The 25,645-nt window shown below is 39.6% G+C and overlaps 1 protein-coding gene across 3 annotated transcripts; it reads left to right on the forward strand.

The window, feature by feature from the left end:
- The first annotated feature begins 390 nt into the window (after nt 1-390).
- On the forward strand, nt 391-15,291 carry syt10 (synaptotagmin X). 3 transcript variants are annotated; one of them, XM_013275591.3, is made up of 8 exons: nt 391-909; nt 1,601-1,994; nt 6,031-6,589; nt 9,367-9,487; nt 10,421-10,592; nt 10,753-10,882; nt 12,607-12,616; nt 14,215-15,291. In XM_013275591.3, the coding sequence occupies exons 1-8, from the start codon at nt 708-710 to the stop codon at nt 14,238-14,240; spliced, it is 1,614 nt and encodes a 537-aa protein (XP_013131045.1). In that variant the 5' UTR covers nt 391-707; the 3' UTR covers nt 14,241-15,291. The 3 variants fall into 3 exon arrangements, with proteins under 3 accessions (XP_013131045.1, XP_013131043.1, XP_013131044.1); XM_013275589.3 differs by lacking the exon at nt 12,607-12,616 and having other exon boundaries at nt 393-909; XM_013275590.3 differs by lacking the exon at nt 12,607-12,616 and having other exon boundaries at nt 394-894.
- The last annotated feature ends 10,354 nt before the right edge of the window (nt 15,292-25,645 follow it).

The following is a 25,645-nucleotide window of genomic DNA, read 5'->3' on the forward strand; positions in this document are numbered from 1 at the left end:
GAAATTTAGGTTTTGAAATTGGACAATTAGTCATTAGTTTAAAAACACCATCACAGGTCAAGTGATTCTCAGTAAGTTGGAATAACCATAAGAACGCAAACTGGCTTTGGTGACGCACACTTTCAAAAAATATGAATTTGATGACTGACTGGAAGAACTTTTCTGACCTTCTAATCTGTGCAAATATTCATATAATATATATAATAAATATTCATATATATATATATTACAAAACACACATTTCCTGTAGGTATGGGGCAGCTTGTATGTAAGCCTATTTTTCTAGCTCTGTGATGCTTTTTGCAAAGTGTTACTTTTCTTTGGCTTTGACTTAAATCTGCTGCATCTTTATAACCACAGACTGAGGGCCACAGGGGACCCGGGAGCCTGTAACCCAACATGCATTGGCCGAAAGGCGGGGACACAGCGAGGTCGTCTGTCCCTCATGGAGAACACTCCAGTCATTACTCGAAAAAGTAATCCCGTTACAAACCCCGACCAACAGGACTGAGTATCAAACCAAAGCGCATCGCTATTGGACGCAGTGAGGGTTGGACTCGAGCACCCCGCTTGCTGTTATTCAAACGCAGGGAGCGCGTGCGGCCAGTCGCTCCTCGTTGCGCGCTGGATATGGATCAGGACTCTGCGCGCTTACCCACTGTCTCCCGCGGACAGGCTGCACTCTGCGGCGCATAAAAGGTGTCCAAATGAACCGCCGCCCTCCCGGCTCCTCCGGCGTGCAATGGCTTAACAGGAGAGACATGAATGTCCGGACGGATGACAGCGTCACTCTGTGCCAAAGGGCTCTCCAAATCGTTACGGAACTTTGTCTCGCGGGACACGTAGACCGGGAGAAATGTTCGGATATATTCCCCCTTGAGAGCAACATACCAGGTAAAGGACACGCAGGTAAATAGAATAAAGTCATTATTTTATTCTCCCCAATTCCCTTAATTAATCACTTCTTTCTCTAAAGTCATGGCGCCCAGTACTTGCAGAGTTTCGAGGGGGGATGGATGAACTAATCACCAACTAGTTAAAGTTTATTAGTCCACTATTATCGTTATTTTTTACTGCGTTTTTAAAAAAAAAATTGTTCTGAAAGTGTCTACCTGTTACGCATCTCAGTCCACACTGACTGAAACAGCAACAGGTGGGAAACAGACCGAGAGGACGAAATGATTCTCCTCCCTTCAGCTACATTTCCCTTGTAAATGTGCAGTCTGTGAAATTTCACTCTAGTGTCAGCTTGATTGAAAAGCTGAATTTTTAAGCTGGATTAAGCTTCCTTGCATACTGTTGCACAGCGGGTGCAAACTTTGCTTTTAAATATAAGCCAGAAGGGGAGATGTGAGTGCCAGATGTTTTTCTTTTCGTGCTGTTTTCCTGATGCTGTCTCCTCACTAAACTGTGGTTTTATGACCTTTATATGATCTTTCTATATCAAACAGGTGCATTTGCTGCCCCCTCTTTCTTACAGCTTGCTTTCTCTCCCTTTTTCTCCTTCTCCCTTGCATGTTTGTTGGTCATATTTTGTCCCTCGCCTGCTTCTCTCCTCCTTTCTACGTGTCACCTGTCTTTGTCCTTTGGTTGTATGTAGACATCTCTATTAGTCTCCTTGCTGTGGTCGTGGGTTTCTGTGGACTCGCCCTGTTGGTAGTCTCTCTCTTTGTCTTTTGGAAGCTGTGTTGGCCCATCTGGAGGAGCAAGGCTCTGTCAGCCCACGCTGAAAATGTGCTCCGTGGGGGTTTCCCCGAGGCACCTCCACCCAACTCCCCGCCGGTTACTGAGTTTAAAGTGGCGGAGGTGGAAAAGAAGCAGCCGCCTGAAGTGAAGGTGAATGGACGGAGCTCTGTTAAGCTACTGGAGGCAGCCATGAAGATCAGCCAAACGTCTCCAGACATCCCTGCCGAGGTCCAGACAGCTCTGAGGGAGAAGCTCAGCCAGCAGGCTAAAATCCAGAGGCAGACCACTGAGCCAACCTCCTCCTCCAGGTACCGTCACATTAACCAGTCCCTCCCTAATCTGCTTCTGCACTCAGGCCACTTGTGCTTACAACTAAGTGTAACATATTAAAGATCTTTTTTGTTTTGACCATCTCCCCACCCATGTTACAAGAAACATTTAAAAAAAACAAAAAAACACAGAGCACAAACTGTCCTGACAGTTCGTGACAGGGCTGCTGCTGCTGTCCTCGAGGTAGTGTGGCACATGTCAGTGACTGGTTGGTGACCTTGAATAGCTGCTGCTGCTGTTGTACATCACAAAAATGAGATTCTGCCGCATTTCTGACACATCTCCTTGCTGCACTTTGAACCCTATAATCACTTGTACATGTGAGTCAAGCTGCTCTGGTAAAGACCTCAGTCATTAAACAATCAGCTCTTTCTTCTCTTTGTTTTCCAGTACTGTGTTTAAACTAGAAGGTCCATAATTAGCATGGCTGTGGGGTGGGAGCTGTCATGGTGGAAGGTTGGGTTTTTGTCAGACGCACCAGGCAGCTGTGCTCAGTTTCTCGGAGGAAGCTGGTATTGACATGCGCTTTGATTTGTTGTTAGGGCTTGTTAATTAAATGATATTGTGGCGTAGGTCTCCATGAATTATACACCCACCAGTTATGCAGACAGGACAGGTTAAAGATTACAACACCTACCTTCTCAATTACTCCGCCTACTTTTTTGACAGTAAAAGCCAAAAGAAGCAAATCACTTGCAGCCTAAAGCAAAAATAATGTTTTAGAGTTAATTGTGGCTTAAAAGAAAAGCCTAGCAGCATATAGCATAATGAAGTTATAACACCAAAAAAAAAATAGTAGATATAGTCTTGGAAAACCAGGAAATCCACTTGCTGACATCTGCAAACAGTTTTATGGAAACCCAACAGTCCAAAACTGGAATTTTATTTCAGTGTCACAAAGAAAAGAAAGAGAAATCCTCAGAGCTGAAAAGCTGGAACCAAAAACTAGAAAACAATTTGACATTTGAAACAATGACTAATTATTAAAATTATTCTAAGAATTTATGACTAACTTGGTTCAGCATCCACAATTAACATTTGCCAAGCGCCAAAAGCATTTTCAGTTTGGAGATTCAGTCTTGGAAACCTATCCTTCACACTGGCAGGTAAATGTTTAAACTAAAATAGTCACGTAATAGAAACTCTGCAGAGTTTCCACCGTGTTTCGGTGACATTTACAGACACATTTTTTTCTGTCCTCAGCTGTCGCTGTTAAAATTTGACATCCACATTATGTAAAGACCACCACCAACTCTTCCTCTGATTGACTCTGACCCTGACATTTATGTGTAACTGTGCATCTGTAACCAAACCAAACAGCGAGAAAGAACTGGTTGAACTTTGTGGAATAAGGGTGGAAATGCAAAACAGAGGGATGAAGTTTAAGTCAATCATATGTTTGATTTTCAACTATATTCATTAGTAGAGACAATTTTTAAAAACAATTTTTCATATTTTGCTTTGGCCTCTTTGTATCAAGACAGCATACAGAGTTAAAAACTAACAAAATGCAATTCTTCAAATGACCACTAGAGACCCGTTCCAAAAGCGAGTCAGTCCCCCAAATAACAAAATACACCCTGTTACAGAAATGTTTTCATCACTGTAAATGCTTTATCCCCCCCATAACTATACAGAGGGTCTTTTTTAAATAAGTTTTTTTAAGGCTTACACTTATGGGCGTGGCCACTTTGACAGTTGTGTTAAAATCACAGGGCAACTCTGGGGTTCCTCTAACACCATAATCATGCTGTGAGACAATGCAGCTGGTCATAGCAATAGATAAATATTTGAAAAGAAAAAGTCAATCTGACCTGGGTCCTGGAGAAAATACCGACCCAGATGAAGGCCCTAGCATGATTAGTGGTCAAAGAAAGAGAAAAAGGTATACTGGGGACAAACAGAGTCAATTCCGCCATATTTGGTGTGCAGGGAAAAATGATCAATATGCTTTTGTGACATTTTTGTTTGGTGGTTTTCTAATGGGAAATATGTGCCGTGGCTCCAAACGGTTGAGAAACACTGATCTAATTGACACTCGAGTCTGGTTCTAAAAGGGAGTCCAATACAGGTGGCTGCAGCTCATCATGATCTGCTAGATCTCATCCATGACTTTGAGTCATAAACCTCAAAGTCATAATGGATTATCCCACTAATCAAATGGCTGGCTGTGTGGCCAGCGAGGAAGTTTGTGCCTCAGTTTTCACAAATGGAATTTTAGTATTGAATGGTACTTAATTAGCCATTAAGTGTACCGTTTATATGTTGCATGCTTAGCGTTAGCTGATAATCTAGCCGTCTACTTTTTATAAGTTCACTTCTGGCTTCCAAGTAACAAAATGATGGTAGCCAAAATTCTAACTGACATCATAGTGTTTGGTTTCTAGACAACTAATGAGACACAAAATATAACTTTTATCTATTGTGTGGCAAACCATACACTGCAAAAGTTTGGAGTCCAAAGGTTGTTAAACTTTTTCAGGGTATTGTAGATGTTTGTAACTTTAGCAGTTAGGAAAACAGAGAAAGAGGAAGACAAAGGAAGATGTCAATAACCCCATATGGATTGAGCGTGTGTTGGGGGATTCAAAGAGAGATAAAGGTTGATAATACACAAAAATCATAAAGGAGAAAACAAATCTTGCTAATCAATGTTCAGTTGGTAAATCAGGCACACTTTCCTTTTCCTTTGAGATTTGTGCTGGCGCTGCCTCGCCCTCTGTGCTGTTTACAATATTTCAGTGTAGTATTTAATCTTCAGCTGTGCTTCCTGTGCCACGGCTGTCAGGCTGCTGTGATTGTCTTACGGTCAGAAAGGAGGAGGGCCAGTTGCTAGGTGACAAGATCGGCGAGTCAAACACAGACGTGGTTTTCTCAAAAGATGTCAACTTCACTGAAATTTGCAGCATTCAGGTAATTGGAATGAGGGCTCAAATCTGAGTGCTGGAGATGTGTTTTCATTTCCCCAAACCACCGCCAGTAGTGGCAAAAATCAATTTGTCAGTTTGATCACTGGTGATTTAATATTGCCTGGTACCATGTGGATGATAAAACCAGCTATTTTCAGCTAGGGAGTTAACTGGGATTCAAAACATGTCATATAGGGCGCTGCTTTAGCTAGGCTGAGTGCGGCTGGCCTGGGTTCAAGTCTGACCCGCTGCCCTTTGCCACATGTCTTCCTCACGCTCTGCCCTTTCCTGTCCTTTCCTCACTGTATCTGTCAAATAAAACTGGAAAAACTGATCATCTGTCTAAAACAAGCTCCCTTTAAGCAAACCTCTGATTGGCTGCCCCTCATACACAAAACAAAATTGAAACTGCAGGTGGGTGGGGCTTCTGTTCCAGGGCAAGAGCGGGTCACAGACTTGATATGTGCATCAAAAGATGCTAGCCGGGAGGAGGCCCCGGGGCAGACCCAGGACACGCTGGAGAGATTATATCTCTCGGCTGGCCTGGGAACGCCTTGGTGTTCCCCCGGATAAGCTGGAGGAGGTGGCTGGGGAGAGGGAGGTCTGGGCTTCTCTGCTTAGGCTGCTGCCCCCGCGACCCGGCCTCGGATAAAGCGGATGAAGATGGATGGATGGATGGAAGATGCTAGCACACGAGTCATACATGGAACGCCATAACCAAGTCGCTGAACATCTGTGCCGAGTATGGCCTAGAAGTATCAAGGGCAACGCCCCCTAGGGTAGTTGAGAATGGCCAAGCTAAGTCCTGTTGGATACATATATACCTCTGGACAATATTTATAATATCGCCATTTTGGTTCCTAGTTAATTATGCACTATTGTGAGCATCTGGTGGTAGTTTATTAAATATTTAAAGGTGTCTACACTAGATATTGTTTTTAGACTTTTTCCTGAGTAGTAATAATAACAATAAACAGCTTTTATTTGTGTGATATTTTGCAGCCCTGATAAACCTTTTGTTCCATAAAAAAGCTGCTCTTTCATGACGCCAAACACACGACAAATGAGACATTTACCTGATGCTCTGTGATACTCTTTTCAACAGGCACAATTCATTCAGGCGCCACCTGCCTCGTCAGAAGAATGTCACCAGTGTTGACTTCACCATGGACACAGTGCCTCTCCGCCAGTCCTCTACTGTCAGCATTGGAAGAATAAAACCTGAACTCTACAAGCAGAAGTCTGTGGACTCAGAAGAGGCCAAAGAGCCCGTGGAGACTTGCGGAAAGCTAAGCTTCTCGCTTCGTTACGACTACGAGGAGCAGGCTTTGGTGGTGAGGATCCTGAAAGCTTTGGATCTGCCTGCCAAAGACTTCACAGGCACCTCTGACCCGTATGTGAAGATCTACCTGCTACCCGAGAGAAAGAAGAAGTTCCAGACTCGAGTTCATCGCAAGAATCTAAACCCCACATTTGATGAGACCTTCTGTTTCCCCGTAGTATACGATGAGCTTTGCAACCGCAAGCTGCATTTCAGCGTCTACGACTTTGACCGATTCACCAGCCACGATATGATTGGCGAGGTGGTGGTGGACAACCTCTTTGAACTCTCTGATCTTTCCAGGGAGGCGGTAGTTTGGAAGGATATTCACGCAGCAACCACAGTGAGTTGGTGTTCACACTAAGACACTGCCAAGTCCCCACATATGTGTATGTTGTTGCTATTTAGGAAACGTTGCACCAGGCCTCTGTGCTGTTACCGTGGTAGTAGTGAATGGGATTTTATACTGTTGTCAGAAATGTCTAATCAAGAAATATTATGGCAGGTGCAATGCATTGCATAATTCAAATGCTTTGGGAAATGGATTTCAACAGCCAAACACCCACACAGCATTTTCCAGAAAATGCTGGGTATTCTGCAGATGTAATTATAGAAACAGAGTAAAAATATCCAAGACCACATTTATGCAATGACTAAAACTCTATAGGTAAACAAAAAGGGTTTGCAGGCTTTGCAGCATACTGCAGATAGCCTGTCCTCATATGAACTCTTTTCTAAAAATTTGTGGTTATTTAGCCCCCGAATGCATTTACTCCAGCATAACCACTTATCACAATTTGCTCAAGAGGTTGGGCTTTATTAATGAATGTGTTCCTGGTGAGAAACACTGAGCCTTTGCTTTCAGGTTCACTTTAGTGTCTGTGGGCTAAATTAGCAGCAACAGAAGAACAATAAATCTAGTTTTGCATAAAGAATTATTTAACTGGCTATTCTCTCGCTTCCTTAATATATTATAATTTTTATATTGATGCTTTCTAAAAGCACAGGCATTAAGGGCTGATAAAATTTGTTTACTTAAAACCACATTTGTTGCATCAATTTAATTTTACCCTTACCTATGAGAACTGCATGGAGACTGTACAAGAGACGACTACAGTCGGGTGTGATTTCAGTGCTCCTTATATTCAACTCCAGAGGAATGCTACACTGTGTCTACACTATCATAGACTCATAAGACATCACTTTAAAATAAACTGACTAATGTAACTCTATAGACAACTTGATGTAGAGTTTGGTAATATAAATGGCATGGAGAAATTTTATATTTATATTTTTTCCTCCTGTGCACATCTCATCATAGTCACTTGGATTGTGGGATTTTTTTTTTATATTCCTATTTCTGTGTTGACACAACCAAAGGCAGCTAGGTAACTTTGGACCTGTACTAATCTTAAGGTATTTATCTGACAATCTTTATGGCACAAGTAGTATTTATAAACACTTGTGGTTATAAGGTATTGTCTAACTTCAACTTCCTTCCTATTGGTTTCTCTTAACTTTTCTGCAAGCACTTGCCACCTATTATCCAACCGGTGCACAAACTGTGAAAAGTGCAGCTTGCTGAAACCAAAACATATGGGAAAACAATTGTGAAATTTTTACTTTCACAGTTTCACTACAACTTGGAGAGTAGTTGCTGAGCGTTTGCAGATGAGTCTATCATGTAAACTATGGGCAGCTGCAACGGTTTGCTAACAACCAGAGCAATCTCAAGGAGGTTTTGAGTGTAGCACCTTATACCTCTTTGTGATCAATTTTGGGGAACACACGTTTCCCCCTATTTCAAGATAGTTACAGACCAGTCTATAGGTTTGTGTGACAGAGGCTTACAATAGTTGAACATTTAAGCCAAACTCCAATGTTCATTCAATAACAAGATGTAGCATACTGGATTTCACTGGCTATAAATGTGTAGCTCCAGAGAGTTGCCTAGATTACACAATTAACAACTATAATGTTAAATGTCAGCAGAAAAAACAGTCTACACTTCTCTTTTTAGTAGTCATAGATAATGTCATTAACAATTACCAATGTAACCTAATTCATTGTCTAAACTATGACAGAATAAACAAACAAACTTAATTTTAAGAACCTCTACAAACTTCCAATTAAATGAGCCGCAAAATACGTTAAATATAATTCCTAAATCATGCTCTTACATTTTGGAATCAAAACATATGCTAATCGTATTCGTTTTGCTAGCTGAAAAATTGAGCCAACAACAAACTCAGCTACAATGAATCAAATAATATTGCATATACAATAGTGATTTAAAAAACATGCTAGCATGTCTATAAAGCTATCATGCCCATAATGATAAGATCATTTAGATGTTTAGCAGCTACACATTTTGCAGTCTTGATTATCTTAGTTTATGCTAGTATGCTAACATTTGCAAAATAAACTGTTTTGTTTATTACCAACAACAGTTGAAAGATTTGTGAATGACTTTCATTTCATTGATACTTGATCATAAACCAAAGTTTCTGAATGATTGAAATATTGGCCTGATGATGAAGTCTAATACAAAGAAGATGTTGTAATGTTGATGTTGTGGTTTCTCGAGTCATCACAAAACATGATAGTTTAATGCCATCTATCTGTTTAAAAAAAAATTGATATTTTCCCATCAATTACCAATAAAAAAAGTTAATTCTAACGATGAATATAGTGACATATCACACTATGTATGAATTAACCTCTCCTGGCCATGACTGCCTGTATAGAATTTTTACCAACCACCAAAGTATTGTTGAGATGGTTTTCTTAGGACAGTTACCAAAGCCTGCAAACCATTCATTAGTACTATTTACTACTACATTAATGCTTTAAGGTTATTGGATGAAGAAACAGTAACAAGTCTGAACAGTTAATTGTTAGTCAAGTTTACCGCCATAAAGAATTGAAGGACTGAGATAAATGTCAAATAGCCTGCAGAGCCATGCTAATTAAACTCTCACTATCAGCTGAATGCATATGACCTCTTTTAAAAACTGACCTGTTTACTCCTTTGCTTTGGCATTTTGATTCACAGAATGTGGCAAATCATTTAAATTTGGTTCAATACATTCTGCTCTCTTTTCTTTTCATGCCCTCCAGGAGAGTATCGATTTGGGAGAGATCATGTACTCGTTGTGCTACCTCCCCACAGCAGGGAGAATGACCCTAACAGTCATCAAATGCAGAAACCTCAAAGCCATGGACATCACAGGCTCCTCAGGTAATCAAATAGCAAAATAGTCTTCACATCAAAAGCAAAACTGAGGAATTAATTAAATATAGTTAAGATGAGGGAGCGAAAAGAAATAGGGAAGATATATATCCTTTATTTTTCCAGGTAAAAGTCTGTTTTGTAAAATATTCTGAGAACATAGGACACATTGGTTGTGGCTTTTAGAAATAGACACACACACATAAGAAGAAACTAGCCCAAGCAGTGATTTATTGCAAAAACCAATCCATGGGAAGGTCTGGGACATACATAGACGGTCACCTAGCAGCAGCATACAGAAGAGAGTGATGTACAAGACTTCCAAGGTCTGTAATAAATGTAAAGTACAATGATAAATGGCATCCAGCCTCTTTAAGTATTGGCCAGGTGTGTTCATAATGAGAAGTTCTCCTGTAGGTCGCCTCACTTAGAGCACGATAAAAGATTTATTCCTGAAAAGAAACCTAATTTATTTTTTTTATCTTGGACACAGGTTTTTCAGTATAAAGTTTAAATGGCAAATTCTGATCTTATAATGATACCTAAATAAAAGTTTCAGCCCTTTAATTATTTATGAATAAAATGAACTTATATTGCTGTTAAATGCAGACAAATCTATGTTAAGTTAAATGAGACTAAACAACATGAAAGGCAAACTACTGAAATCTGAGGGTTTTTACAACTGAAAAACACGAACAACAGAAGATTGTGTCATTTGCATAAAAATGGGAGGAGCCATTTGATAAATCATTGACAGAGAAGAGTAGTGGGCCCAATATGGAGCCCTGAGGAGCACCGAGGGATACCAGGAGAAAAACCAGAAAGGGAAAAAGCAACGCACAGGAAACTGAAACATAAAGAGGCTGAAACATGAAGTTTAATGTCAGAAGCAGTAAAAGCTTTTGACACAATTGCAAATTATTTAATATATTTGTCTCTCAGATCCATATGTGAAGGTCTACTTGATGTGTGATGGACGGAGGTTAAAGAAGCGAAAAACAACAATTAAGAAAAGCACACTTAATCCGGTGTACAACGAGGCTATCATCTTCGATATTCCCCCGGAGAATGTGGAACAAGTCAGTCTGTCCATTATGGTCATGGATTATGATCGGTGAGTTAAATACTCACTACATACTGTTTATGTTGACATGCTTACATTAACTCGATAAAGTGAGCAGAGTAGAAGTAGCTCAAAGCATATTTTTAATTTAGTCGTGATCCAAAGCACGACTGGAGATCCAAACGTTTGTCAATGTGTGTGTTTCTACCAGTGTTGGACACAATGAGGTGATTGGCGTGTGTCGCACGGGGCCAGATGCTGAAGGGCTCGGACGAGATCACTGGAACGAAATGTTGGCTTATCCACGGAAGCCCATCACGCACTGGCATGCTCTAGGAGAGGTACAAGCATGTTCTTTTCCTTACTAGTCATACAGAGCCCTTTTAGAAGCTTCTGAATGTGAGACTAGGTGTTATGGTTTGCAAAGCAAAGAAACCACACAGCAGACTGTCACATTTTCTAAATGTCAATCTATTCCATCTCTACGGGGAGCACATTATTTGTGTCTTTTTATTTTAATTTTATATTAGTTCAATTGAATCTTTCCAACATTGTTAAACTATAAAATCATCCGGAACGTGTAATTGTTGCTTCCCAATTTAGGGTTTACTTTTCTGATTAATTTCCAAAGTTTTAGGGAGCCCAGAGGCAGCTGCAATGTTAATGAGCAGCTGTTTTCTCTTAAATTACTAATACTGCAGGTTGAAAGTACCCTCTTTGATATCTGCAAGGAAAAAAGGTTCTTATTGCATGGGGATATATACATCCAGGGAAAAAGGGATTGTAAACTAGTCTTCTGTCTGTAAAAACAAACAAACCAACTAGGGCTGCACGATTTTGCATAAAATGAGAATCACGATTTTTTTGCTTAGAATTGAGATCACGATTCTCTCACGATTTTCTTTTCCAATATAAATATTTATTGCACTTATTAACTGCACATCAACTTCGTAACAGTTGAAACTGAACATAAAAACAATAAATAAACATAAAAACAATAAATGCCTCACATTTTGTGGTTTCCGCAAAATGTTGTACTGCTTGAAATTCCGTCTCCACCGTTGCTCGACACTGCGTGTATAGAGCAGGTAGTGCAGCAATAGAAAAATAGTTGCGGGACGGCACTGTGTAGCGTTTATCTAGGGTGTTGATCATTTTCCTAAATCCCTCGTTTTGCACAGTGTTGATGGGAGCCATATCTTTGGTCAGGTGATAAGTGATAGCCTCCGTAATTTCTTTGTGCCTGCGGGAGTTCGACGTGTATAGGGAAGCGCTGTATAAGGTTCCCGTTATTGATGTTTGGCTGGTTGACCGGGACCAATTTTCTCCTGTCACTTTCTCGTCATCCCTGACGTGTTCTCCGTTGTTTTTTCCTGCCAATTTGAGCATCACGGCACAGCTTCTGTATCACGTGGTATAAGGCTCCGCCCTTGTCATTTGTTGAGCAGGAAGAGGGAGCGCTTGTTTTCATGCAGATTACGTCCCGGATCAAAATGCGGTACAATCGCTGTCGGCTTTGTTTTTTTTTTGTTTTTGTTTTTTTAAATCGTTGTCATTTGGAAATGAGATCGCACATAAGTATGAATCGAGATCGCGATTTTCTAACGATTAATCGTGCAGCCCTAAAACCAACCAACAAACAAGAAAACATAAAGAACAACCTTGAAGGGAAAAGTTTGTTAGCTGTTTTTCCCAAAATCTCATTGAGACACTTAACATTTATTTCTTTGCAATACTAAGACACCAAATTTGTTTTCCAAGGGAAAACAGATGGCTTCACTTCATGAAAGCTGGTCTCCAAACCTGTGTTACTTACATGTTGCATGTGTGCAGTTAAGTCATGCAGAAAAAAGCACATGTAGACCTTTTAATGGGGCCTGTTTTTCAGATAAGGAGTAGCTAATCCTGTACTCATAGACAAGTTGTCAGTTTTATAGACTAGAAAGCTTTTCTTTTTCCTTTTTACAGAGGACAGCTGTTTCACTACAGCTAATGTAAATTAATATTTTACATGTTATCAATTCTTTCCCTCTTTTGTCACACCCACTCCCCACCTGGAGAATAGGAAAACACAGGTGATTACCTATTTTCAGTGGTAAACCTACATTATGCTTTGGTGAAAGCTGTGATCATAGGCAAAATATATGCGTTATTTATAAAGGACCTTTCTAAAGGTGGTGGTTTACACAAGTAACAAAGCAAGCAGATTTTACAATCAAGAAAATAAGAAAACTTAAGGTTAAATACTTAAAAAAAATGAAAACCATTTAAGCAGAGAAATACAAGTGGATTAATAAAATTTAGAAACTTCAGGAAAGGCTCTTAAATAATAGAGGGAGGTATTTAAAAGAGGTCACTGACTCAGCTGACCTGATTTTCTCAGGCAGCTTGTTCCATGGCCCCAAGACTCTTACTGCGAAAGCTCTGTCACCTCGAGTTTTTGGCTTCGCCTCAGGAACACAGCCCTCTGCCCCCGGATCTGAGGTGCAAGATCATATGTGACAAAAAGGTCATATACATATCTCTCTATATATAGAGAGATATATATAAAACATACTGAAGGTTAAAACAGGTGTGATGTGGTCACTTCTCTAGGTTCTTGTTAAAACGTCTGGTAGCTGGGCTTTGGACAGTCTGATAAATGGATTTTTTTGTTGAAGCAGGGAAGAGGCTGTTGAAATGTTGAAATAGTCGAGGTCTGAGGAGTCATGAGTTGTGGGAAAGCTTGAAAGGATCATGTGTCAGAAGCAAAAAATGGATACACAAGATTGATGTACAGTTGAGTCCATAAATATTTGGAAGGTGAAAGAGATTTTGTATTTCGTCTGTATGCCAACAAGTGCAGGCTTTCAGCTTTAATTTAAGGGGTTTAAGAAAAGCATTGCATTAATTACAGTGGTCCCTCGCTATTACGCGGTTCACCTTTCACAGACTCGCTGTTTTGCACAGGGTTTTTTGTGCAATTTTGCATGCTTTTTTCTTTTTCTTTTTCTTTTCTTTCTTTTTTTTTTTTTTTTTTTTTTTTACAGCGCATTGTGTTCTGCAACCTGATTGATTGACAATGGTCTACAGCCAATCTTGTGCCGTGTCTCCTGTACAGAACAGAATGTGTTCAACTTGTCAAATTTACATAAATCTTTGATTGCTAGCAGTGTGACTCTATAGTGCTACAATGTCGATGAAACGTTTTGCACCGTCAAAGGCAACCGCAGGTGCCTTTGGTTCATTTGGTTTGCCTTCAAAGTTCATGCAAAACCCCTTCAGGTTAAGCTGGAAGTCTGAACATCTTGTCAGCATTTCAGATCCACTGCAGTGGCTCATTCAAGGGAAAATCACAAAAAAATATATTCATTGTGCAAATACTAATGGACTTCACTGTAGCCATTGTGAGTATTTTCTTTGGTAATTACATCTTGAATTATCATATCACAATCAAGTAGCATATGTGACTAAATTGATTCTTTACATTTCTATTTAATTTGGGATATAATCCGACATACCCTATGTGTAATGAGACAAGGGAAATGATATCCACTGCTTAAGGTCAAGTTGCTCCAAAATAGATTTGCCTATGATCACAGTGTATTTGTAGGACTAGAGAAAATACCTGCTTACCAGAGAAAGACTGGATAGCTCTTTAATGTTGCTTGTTTTGTGATGCTTTACCTTTCAGTGGCCTGGAAGAGCAGCAAGCTTTGAGAGTCAAGGTTCATGTCCTTCACCCAAACCTCCACATACACCCTGATGATCACAGGTGGAGTGCCAGCATCACCTCTGTAAGAAACCAGATGCTTGTTTGCCGACAAGCTATGTTGCCTATCACCCTTTTGAGCGGATTGAATTCATGTTTCTATGTTTGTACTGAAATTGTATTTATTCATTTGAATGCAAGTTCTTCAAGTGCTCTACAGAGATGGCTATGCACAGCACTCACAGTCATTCAAAGCTTGTTTTTCGTACGTGTGCTTTGGAAACGTATTTGACTAACATTTACACAGACCACATGAATGGTAGGCCTCACTGCAAGAAGTTGTGGTGGTTAACTTGCAGCGTTATCAGTTTTTTCAGTATCAGAGCAACATTTTTCCAGCCCTCAAGCTCTTTAGTGCGTTACCATTTTAGTTTGAAATGGCACAAAGTTTAAGGGCTATGCTGCTCAGTACCACAGAAATATTTACTTGATGAAAAACACTTGATTAATCAAGCGAGTCATGCGGTTTTATTGGGGAATGCAGGTAACTGAGCCTCTACAAGGGCTGAGAAATCTCAGTAAATCCATCAGTCACAGCTGTCACAGATGTGTAAAACAGAATAGCCATCACTCTGCAGGACTCTCATATTTGGAGAAACAGTAGCTGGTTCATGTAGCATATGTACAAACAGATCAAATTAAATTGTGTCTAAAAGAACTTCAGACTAAATTGGTTTCTTAAAATTTGGCCATAATGAAATGACAAATTCAGGTTTATTTTTGTACACACGGAACAATTTTATTTCATAACTGCAAACGCAAGCAGCAGTATTATTTAGAAACAATTAAACTTACCCTCTAATTAGTCGAGTAACACTGATACTGAAACTCCCATGTTCATTATTGTAGGGTGTTCACTTCAGAACGCATGGAGATGACCGTTGTTGTGGACTGTGAGATTTGGCAGTTCGTTCCCACTTGAATGTTCATTTTCATGCAACCACAGGCAGGTTTTGTAAACACATCTGTTAGTCCTCTGTGTAAAAACATTTTGATGTGCAACATTAAAAATAAAACAGTTCTTTTTAAACATACATAATGAAGCATAGTGAACAGAATAAAAAAAGTAGTGTCATCTTAGGTTTCTTATATTAACAGTAATAATTAGGCAAATTAACCTATACTGGAGTACAAGAATAATGCCACATCGTCTACATATCATTAATTTATAAGGTTGCTAAATTTTTATTTGGGAGATGGCGCTTTAGCTGCAATCTTTTAGCATTTGAGTGCACCTTTAGGATTCCTACATTATGCTGACATTTTAAATTGAGTCAGTGGGAAACATTAAAGAGTTAGTATTTTAAATACTCAGATAGCTAGCATAGTTAATGAGCTAGCTGCAGCTGCTAATGGTATAAAAGATCGACATAGCTGCTGTGACTGGTTAGGAAAGTCCTGCTGTGAAGCCTCGAGGTTCACAGTATTGGGTGTTACACAGTCACTGAGATTACCATTGCGTCAGCCAAGGAGCATACCCTAGTTAACCTGCCTTTTTAATTAATAATTTACCAAACTATAATTTACCAAATGAACTTCATGTTTTATTCACTAAAGCTTGAGACTAGTTACTGGTCAATCAGTTGAGAAGGGCTCAGCTTAAAGCCACTACTGCTCATCAAAAGAAAAGATTTTAGATGCATTTTGGCCATGTCCATGTTTGGGTCGGACCAAGGACACAAGACGACACAGAGACTGTCAGCTGGAGGAGGTGATGTTTCCCTCCCGACCCCAATCTGGGTAAGTGTCAGAGGAGGGATGGATGGATGGATATGAAACCTGAAAAACAGTTCTGACACTTAGAATAACCATAAATTACAAATTCAATTCTAAATTCCATTTATAGGTCGGATCGTTTGGTTGAGGTCATTCTAAAGTCAAAAAGTGTTTATTGAAGTCTTTTTGCAACCAGATTACCTACCCCTGCTGAAACAATTTTAAAACAATGCATGTTTAAAGCAGCTTGGCTGAACTTTTCAGAGAAACGAGGCCACTGTGGAGCTGCCTTGGCCTTACTTCTACATTCATGGTTTATACTGTCTACGGCTCCAGCTGATAAAGTCTGCAGGTGGAATAAGAAAAAAGAAAATCTTGTAAATTTAAATGGCTTGACAGGAATAATAGTCAGCAAGGAGTAGGTGTTATTGAACAGTTAATTTAATTTTAAAAAGCGCAGAAGATTAATACAAACAGTGGCTGACACACACACACATTCAAATGTTTGCATATATTGTGAATATTTTTACAATATTTTATATTTTTAAGCCACATGAAATAAAAAGCCAGTATGACTAACACAGAACATCATCTCAGATTCTCCTGTGAGTAATAACTAATAAGAACCCAACATAGCAAATAGAAAAAGGCTATGTACTGTTATCTTACTTGCAAATGCAGTTAATGATGCTCTTTTCCCCTTGCTCTGTCCTCAGTATTAAAAAAAAAAAGAATATTTTTACTTGTAGCATGCCTCTCACCACTACAGAAAAAAATTAGCACTTATCGGGGGAAATGTGAATATGTCAGAGTATTTCAGATTAAAAAGTTTGTGTTTACAGTTGTACATATCTATACTTGTCAATGGACCTTTGGTTTGTATATATTGAAAAGTGAATTCTAAAAAGCTGTCGTAAACTTATGGAAATAGAGACATCACAATGTATTTCTATTGTTTGGTGATACTTTGAAGCGCTCCGACCTGTAAACGAGTACAATTTCGACACGTTCTGTAATAGTTGTGAACAATTAGTCAAACTGGAGACCCAGTGAAGCCAATTCTAAGTTACTGAGTTATTCCATGTTTAGGAGTTTAGAGCTTTGAGCTGTAATTGTTTGAGTATATATGGACCGAGAACAACTTCGACTACTGTCATGATGTGTACAGTTTGTGATAACTTTTGTAACAATTTAAAGTAAATATTTGGGATATAATTTATTGTATCTGTTTCATATGTATTTTAAACACATAAATAAAAAAAATATCAGTAAATAACAGTATGTCTCACTCTGTCTGGGCAGGAATTATATTAGTCTTCTAATGGATAAGGAAATCAAAAGTTTATAAAGGTGTCTAAAGTAAAAGGGGGCCATCAAAAACTTTAAAGGTTGAAAACCATACTTAACCAACAAATTAGGAAAATCCCGATGTGCACTGTGCTCCTTGAAGTACCATTCTGACTAGGATGGAGGAGTGAGACTATGACACGGTGCAGATCTAATCTTTAAGTAACCAGAACGTGTTACAGAGAGGAATGCATATAAAGCAAAAGTACTGGAGAGATGCATGAGGAAACAACCTTGAAGGGGATAGTGACCAAAGTTAAATCAGGTAGCTTTCTATTTTGTAATCATAGCTTTTTGTGTGTGTGACAAAAGAAAGTTTTAAGAGGACTTTAAGGTCCTGTGGAAAAATGAAGTACAGCCTTCTATAAAAGCAGCAATTCTAGTTATTTGATGGTCTGGAGCATTCAGGTGTGTGTTAATACAATTCTAAGGATGAAAGACCTCAGTGAGGATCTTATCGAAGCAGCTGTTAATGGCCATCAGTCCATGAAGGGTTATAATTTCCAAACAATTTCAGGTCCATCATTTTACAGCAAAAAAGATTATTCACAAGTGGAAAACGTTCAAGACAGCTCCCAATTTTCCCAAGAGTGGACATCCCAGCAAATTCACACCAAGGTCAGGCTATGCAGTGCTCAGAGAAATTGCAAAAATCAGAAGAGCTACGTTTCAAACCCTTCAGTCCACAGTTAGCATGTTAAACGTTACGTTTAACCTTAGCATGGCTTAGGTTTGCAAAGCTGCATCTGAACAAACCACAAGACCTCTGGAGCGATATCCTTTGGACACACAAGACGAAAATTGTGATATCTGTAAATTAAACAAATCACAGTATCTCATGTGGCCAAAAAAAAAAAAAAAAAAAAAAAGGGAGCATATCAGCACAAACTCTTTGTATTAACTGCCAGGCACAGTAGTGGAGGGATAATGATTTGGGCTTGTTCTGGGTTTGTTTGTTCTGCAACCACAGCACCTAGGCACCTCACACTCATGGAGCAGAGCATGACCTCCAGTCAGATGTCGAGTCCTCTGTCCAGCAGCTAAAGCTTAGCTGAATCTGGGCCATGCAACAGGACAATGAACCCAAACACAGCAGCAAATATACAACAGAATGTCTGAAAAAGAAAAGAAGCAAGGTGTAGCATTGACCCAGTCAAAGTCCAGAGCACAGCCCGATTGAAATATTGTGGTCTGGACCCTAAGAGAGCTGTGCATAAATGAATTCCTGCAAAACATGCTAATCAACATTGTAAAGAAGAGTTGGCAAAATTCCTTCACAACAATGTGAGAAACACAGTCATACGGAGAATTACTTAATAAAGTTGTTCTACAAGCTATTGCATAACAGGGTGTTGTTCTTCACTTTTTGTTTTTCACAAGACTGCAGAGTGAAGGCTCTTTGACGTGACTGTATTTTAAGAATTCATCTTTGGAAAGAAAAGGTTCTGCAGGAACTGTGGGTTTATTGATATGTTTGCTAGAATGTAGGAATTTCAACCTGAGCTTTAAACAAGTTTTTGAAACGTATCAAAACTGGGTCGCAACTACATCACATACATACAAGAGCACACGCTGTCTTTATATACAGGGCCAACGAGTCTAGAAATTACATCTACATTGATGCTGCATTGGCTGCTAACACTCAAGTGGTCAAATTAAACTTGCTGAAGTAAATAAAGCAGAAGAAAAACTCTGAAGCCTTTGAATGATGACAGTCACGTTGCTAAGTGCTTCTCATACATAATGGACAGAGGTCATACGCACAGTACTAACTGGCACACAATGCTAGCTGACGCAAACCTGTGGCTTTTCAGTGTTTCTGTTAAGGCAAAAATAAAAGCAGTTTCTTATTTTCCAGGATTTAAAAGCAAACAGCACTGTCTACATTTAAAATGGGATGAATACTCAGGATAAAATGACTGACTTGTTCAGAGTGCTGAACAGCATGAATAGTAGCAGTAATAGTAGTAACAGTGATTCAAATGGTGAGAGAATAGGGGCCCTGTATCCAAACACCTGTTATTTGTGTCTGAGGTAAGTCTTGAATCACTGCTCTAATAAGATGTAATAGATAAGCACTCCAGTGAGGGATAGAAGATTCGTGCCCTTAACATCTTTAAGAAAATATAAAAAGGCCTGGGAGAAAGCTGGGTCCCTCTTCCTCATATTACTTTCGTTTGATGGTAAAACATGAAGGGGACATTTTGAGCTCTCGTGCAGCGTGACATGCAGCGCAACTTCCTTTTGATCCATAATATTAGACAGAATCAGACAAAAGGGGGTTGTTGCATTAGCTTCCTTGGCAATGAAAGCTGCCCACGCTCTGTATGCTAAACCCACATTTAGAGTGGAGTTGTAGCTTTAGTTAGCAATGCCTAATTGCTCCATGTGCTGATGCATGTAATTAAAGCTTCGCTATTTCCTGAATACTTATTTGTGCTGGGTATTTAACACCAGTGCACTATGAAGACTTAGGAGGAGATTGGACAGGCCTTGTGGCCAGCGTCAACAGTGCACCTGGAGGATTAGTCATTATTTGGGGTGAATTATCCGTCACGGTTTCATATTGTCGGCATGGACCTTGAAAAATATAGATGAAAGCTTGTTGTTGAACTAGCACAACGCATACCTTTCCTAATATTGGTCCCTTGTGAGCGAATAATTGCCAGTGCTGAGGCTCTTCGTTAAACATACTGAGGCTGCTTACAAAAAGCCTCAGAACTGGCAATAAAATCTCCATTTAATGAACACAATGCAACAAATTGCTGTGAAAATGTTCTGCCCAATTTTACGATTTCACTTTGTCAGGTAAGTCACATTTCAGTCTCTCCCTGTCCATCCATGAGTCATCTGAGAAAAACCATGTTGCATAAGAAAAAAACCCCACCTCATTTGCAACACAACAAGAAACAGGCAGTCAGGTCTATAAGTATGTCAGCAAATATCTCTAGTAATTTTGTTCCTGTGCACTATCACAGTGGATTTCTAATTAAACTGACATGTGACACTTAAATATGATTGTTTTGGGGTGGCATAGAGGTGAAGTGGTTAGCATCGTCACTTCACAGCAAGAAGGTTCCAGGTTTGAGTTCTTTGGATGGCTGGGGCTATGCAGAGTGTACATCTGTGCCACTGTGGGTTCTCTCCAAGTACTCCAGCTTCCTCAGTCCAGAAACATGCATGTTAGCTTCATTGATGATTGTAAACTGGTTATTCTCTGTTAGTCCTGCAACAGATTGATGAAGTGTCCAGGTGTACCCCACCTTTTGCTCCATGACAGCTAAAGAAAATGGAAGGATGTCTATTTTTTAATACTTTGATGAAAATCCTTTGCAGTCAATGACTGTATGAAGTCTAGGACCAGTGGACTCCAAGGAAGGCTGTATTAACTATGAAAATTGTTCTGTCATCATGCACTTTAGTTGTCTTGTGTGGTCTTCCAGACTTTTGGGTGTTGCATTGCTGGCCAATGGATTAATTCTTCTTTTTTTTTTTTTACCTTATTGATAATTTGTCCACATCTAAAGTTTTTGCTATCTTTCTGATTTATTTAGGTTTATTTTCTTTTTTCTTTTTAGCCTAATGACAGCCTCCCTCACTTTGCAGTACAGTAAGAAGCTGTAAAATGTAAATTTATCCATTTGAACCAACTTCTTATTATTATGTTAGCTTCATTTGTCGTGACGTAACAAGGAAACAGACCTCACTTTATCTTCATGATTACAATCCATCCAAAAAAAAATAAAATAATACAGCAGCGTTCTGTGTACTGTGCAGTGCCAACACATGAATAGTTATCAAAACTAATACATTGTCAGATTGTAAGAAAGACAACAAAATTATTGTATGGCATATGTCTGACTGTAAAAACAATCTATAATAAAAAGCTTATACAGTACTGAAAAGTTATTATAAAATCTAATATTTCTTAAGTAACAACCGTTTGTTAGAGAGTCAGGAAGGTTGACACTGTTGCTTTATATAAAATGTGGCTGGTGTCACAGTCGCTGGTATTTATCTAATTTCCCACACAGCTGAAGAAATCACTTTGCATAGACTGCTCTGCTTTATACTGGTGCAATTTTCCACAGGGCATTGGACACAAAAGGTCAAAAGGTTAACTCATTAATGGCAAGGTAGAGGGGGGTGCTTCTATTATAAGAACAATTACAGTTAAAGGGGTAAGTAGGCAGACAGTTATGTAATGCCACCACCCATTATAGCCTAACAGGCATTTTTATAGCTTTCGGTGCCTCCATTAAAAAAATGCATGGCTCTCTGATCAGACATGTAATCCTCTCTTTAATGCATATGGTAGGAAATAATATAATTCAGGTATTAAATTGATGGTGTGAAAGAGTTCCAGCAAATTATCTATAACAGTATTACAAACAAGAAGGCACGAAAGGCATCAATACAAAGCAGCAGCTAATTTTCAATAATTCAGTTCAGCTGAAGTAATAGATCATCTTCATGGAGTGACTATAAACCCACCCACACACAGGAACATCAGCTAAAACTCGACTCGCTCTCTTGTCTGGGTATGGAGGATGTTAAGTGTTTAATTGAAGGATCACAGACATAAACTCGTACTTAGCGTATTTGAGTGAATGTTGTTTCTCTTCCTCTGTTGATGATTTTTCTGTGCTGTCAAGGTTAAAGGCTTCTGTTCAATTTTTTTTAAAAGAAAAACACCCTACATGTCTTTTGTTTAATTAATACCTTATTTAAAATATCAAAAGTCATCTCTGATCAGAGAGGAAGGCTTGTGAAGCTTGCTTTATGAAGCATTTGACGGAGGCTGCATAGAGGGAAATATATTGATGTAGGTGACTATAAATAGATGTTTTACCCCGTGGATAAAAGCAAAGGAATCCTCTCTCATTAGTCTTCCTCCTTCAGTTGATGTGTCTTGACACAAACATCCATCTCATGAATAACCGTGACGTGGATTAATATTTGGACCAGCAGTGGAACCCTTGACCCTAAACGTGTGAATGTGAAGGAGCCCAAAGGATAAATCTTGCACTTGTTGTGTTTTCAGAGGATACTCAAGGATAACAGACAGACTGACAAAATATGAAGTATGAAGTCCTCGTTAACATTCAGTGGTGATCTTGAGCAATAGCCCTCCAGAATACAACAGAAAAAAAAAAAGTGTTTTTTATGAAAAATGATTGAATGGGGAGATTATAGTTGTCGTTTCAAGTCAAACATCGGCCAAGGCTTCTAGACCTCTCCAAAATGCTGCCAGTAATAGTGACCAGGGGGCACCAGGTGTCTGTGAACATCTGGAGACTGGTCACAGACTGCTTTGCAACCACTGGCCACCAGTACAAAGTGTTTATGTGGTTTATGCCCTGTCAAGCTGCGAGTGGTTGGTGGAGATTACTGGAAGTCACTTCATGGAATCAGTATATGGTGCTCCACCATAAACTTCTTTATGATTGTTTGGATAGCTAGCAGATTGCTGTTGTTGTAAGACGCCGATTTGTCTGCAAACACTTGCCAACGTCTCTCCGAGTCGTTGTGAAACCGGGAAAACTGCAAAACAAACCCGTAACAGACACCATTCGCCTCGAAAGTAAGGCGAAGCTTTTACTTTGAAGGTGAACTGTGACCTCTTTTGGTCAAGACCAGGGGTGGGGGAACTCCAGGCCTCAAGGTCCGGCAAGCTTTAGATGTCTCCTTCATCCAACACAGCTGATTTAAACAGCTAAATTACCTCCTCAACATGTCTTGAAGTACTCCAGAGGCCTGGTAATGAATTAGTCATTTGATTCAGGTGTATTGACCCAAGGTGATATCTAAAAGCTGCAGGACACCGGCCCTTGAGGCCTGGAGTTCCTTACCCCTGGTCTAGACATTGCAACAAAAATCTGCTGCTGAACCAAGATGCTTGCAAAGTAAGACCTTCCTTTACAGGCCATATTATGATTTCAATATTTAATATATTTCATGTGCTATTCATGTGTTTGCTGGCATTTCTTTAACAGTTTGTTGTCCTTGTTTTGTAAATGGAGGGTTCATTTACTTGAGCATACGTTTTGTGACAAACAAGGTAACACAGAGTGCCTTTGCTGTATGTGAACAGATTGTGCCCCTCAAAGGTCCATTAAATTCAACTTAGTTCAGAAAATATTGTTGCAATATCTACCTTAATGATTGTTATTAGCATTATAAGTGGAAAACAGTAGGTTGGTGTGGGTTGGGGAATAAAATGCACCCTTAGAGCTCCATCATTGTTGAGGAGGGGCCAGAGGACCTGGCTCAAAGACAAGCATACACTTATGTGTATTAATAAAAAATAATGTACCTCTGTTTAAATAATACACCACCAACAGCCCATGATTAATTATTACACGGTACAAAAACACTTTTTATGAGACTGCTAAATGCTGCTTTTGTCACGGTGGGGATCGCCGGTGTGTTTGAGGTGTGGACAAAAACGCAGACGCGAGAGAAAAATTAAGTATAACAGAAAGCGAGCCGTTTATTTGAGCTGATGTCAAAACAAAAAATAAGGCAAAACAAACTGGAGAAAAACTAACCTGAAACCTAAACTGGGCAAAACTAAAATATGAAAACTGTGACATGAACATGACCTGAACGGGATCATGAAAAACTATGACATGAGATAAACATGAACCTGAATCTGCAGGGAAAACCTGAGACATGAAGAGCCGAAACTCACAGAAACATGTAGCCAGACAAACAGACAACCCAACCCAACACAGAACAGAGGAAGACGGAGGACTTAAATACACAGAAGGGCAATGAGAGGATGGGGAACAGGTGGGAATACAGCTGGGACAAATCAGACCTAACGAGACAAGGGGAAGCAAAAGTAGACACACTGCACACAGGACAGGGACTTTCACAATAAAACAGGAAACAGCATGGAACGTAGACATGACAACACAAGCTTGACAATTAGAATGTGGAACACGCAGACATGAAATACCTGAGGAGAGACTAAAGCACTGGCATAACAGAAAGTAAAACACAGAGGACAAGACAGACTATACAGAGGACAGGAAAAGACTCATAAATCACAGAGGCATGGGTTAAACTAAAACCTAGAATAAAACTCAACTAAACCCAAATGAAATAATACTACAAGAACCTAATATTATGGCAATCTAACATAAGAAAATCAAAAATACAAAACAAACTCAAAACCCTGACAGCTTCAGTTTAAGAATTTTTTGTTCAGATTTAAAGAAATTAATCCCAGCGAGCACACCACCAGAGAAGGAACTAAAGAGTTTCTCTCCAATGAGATCATCTCTCCTGCTCTGCTTATATCCGATACCCTTTGGCACTGACTCCTATTATGCTCTCTGTTTCAGAATTAGTCTGGGAATAGTAACAAAGACATTGTGAGAAGCCACAAAAGAGACTCTAACAGGTGTGCGGCGGTACTATCATCAGCATTGTTACAGTGGCAGCAAGATGGGGTAATAACAGGTTAGGAGCAGAAGGTTCTGTGCGATCAGGCCGCTCCAGCTGCTCTGCTGATTTACATCGTGAGCAGAGGTGGAGGAGTCAGCATGAATCACCCGACGGAGGACACAGCGGAGGACGTGATCTTGAATCTAAATGCAGCTGTTTATCAAATGCCGCTCATTCCATCACAGGTACGGCTCATTCGGTAGTACAGCAATTCATAACCAGAGACGCATCCAATGTCCACATCAAACAGATGGTACAGGGATACATTTGCCAGAAAAAGATGAATAACTAGAATTACTGCCATGCGGCTGTATGCCTCTGGCAGCCAATCAAGTTGCAGTTTATATCCGTGCCTGTCTAGACTCGCGTTATAAAAGTCTGCTGAACGACTGTGAAGGAATTCAACTAGTGGCAGCTACGGGTTGGCATGATAACTGACAATAACCCAGATAAAAGGAAGTTGTGTCAAACATGCACATATTTTTGCATTTTTCTGGGTTATCTTTGCACTCGTCCAAACAATTAAGAGTTGTTACTTACATTACAAAGGTTGTCAAATGATCTGCACTTTAACACTATCCCCACCAATGATGAAATCTTGAATGTTGGTCTTGAATGATTCGCTGGTTTCACGAGTCACTGGTAAATTCAAAACAATAATCTGATGAGGAAACAAATGTTGCTAAATTCCATGCCACTTTCTACATAAAAGTATTGCCCAACCGTGTTGGTTAGGACAGCTGTCTCTCCTCAGTGCCGCCATCTGTTGGGACTGTAGCCCCAGTTAGTGGCAGGTGGTGTTTTATCATCTCAGAATCAATTGGTGATTTACATT

This window comes from Oreochromis niloticus, linkage group LG17 (genome assembly GCF_001858045.2).
Source record: "Oreochromis niloticus isolate F11D_XX linkage group LG17, O_niloticus_UMD_NMBU, whole genome shotgun sequence".
NCBI classification, from domain to species: Eukaryota; Metazoa; Chordata; class Actinopteri; order Cichliformes; family Cichlidae; genus Oreochromis; species Oreochromis niloticus.

Bases quoted from the DNA above. Each gene is read 5' to 3' on its own strand.
- syt10 (XM_013275589.3), top strand. From the start codon at position 708: ATGAACCGCCGCCCTCCCGGCTCCTCCGGCGTGCAATGGCTTAACAGG. The intron at 9,488-10,420 runs GTAATCAAATAG...TTTGTCTCTCAG, and splicing joins GGACATCACAGGCTCCTCAG to ATCCATATGTGAAGGTCTAC. The intron at 10,883-14,214 runs GTACAAGCATGT...TTTACCTTTCAG, and splicing joins ACTGGCATGCTCTAGGAGAG to TGGCCTGGAAGAGCAGCAAG.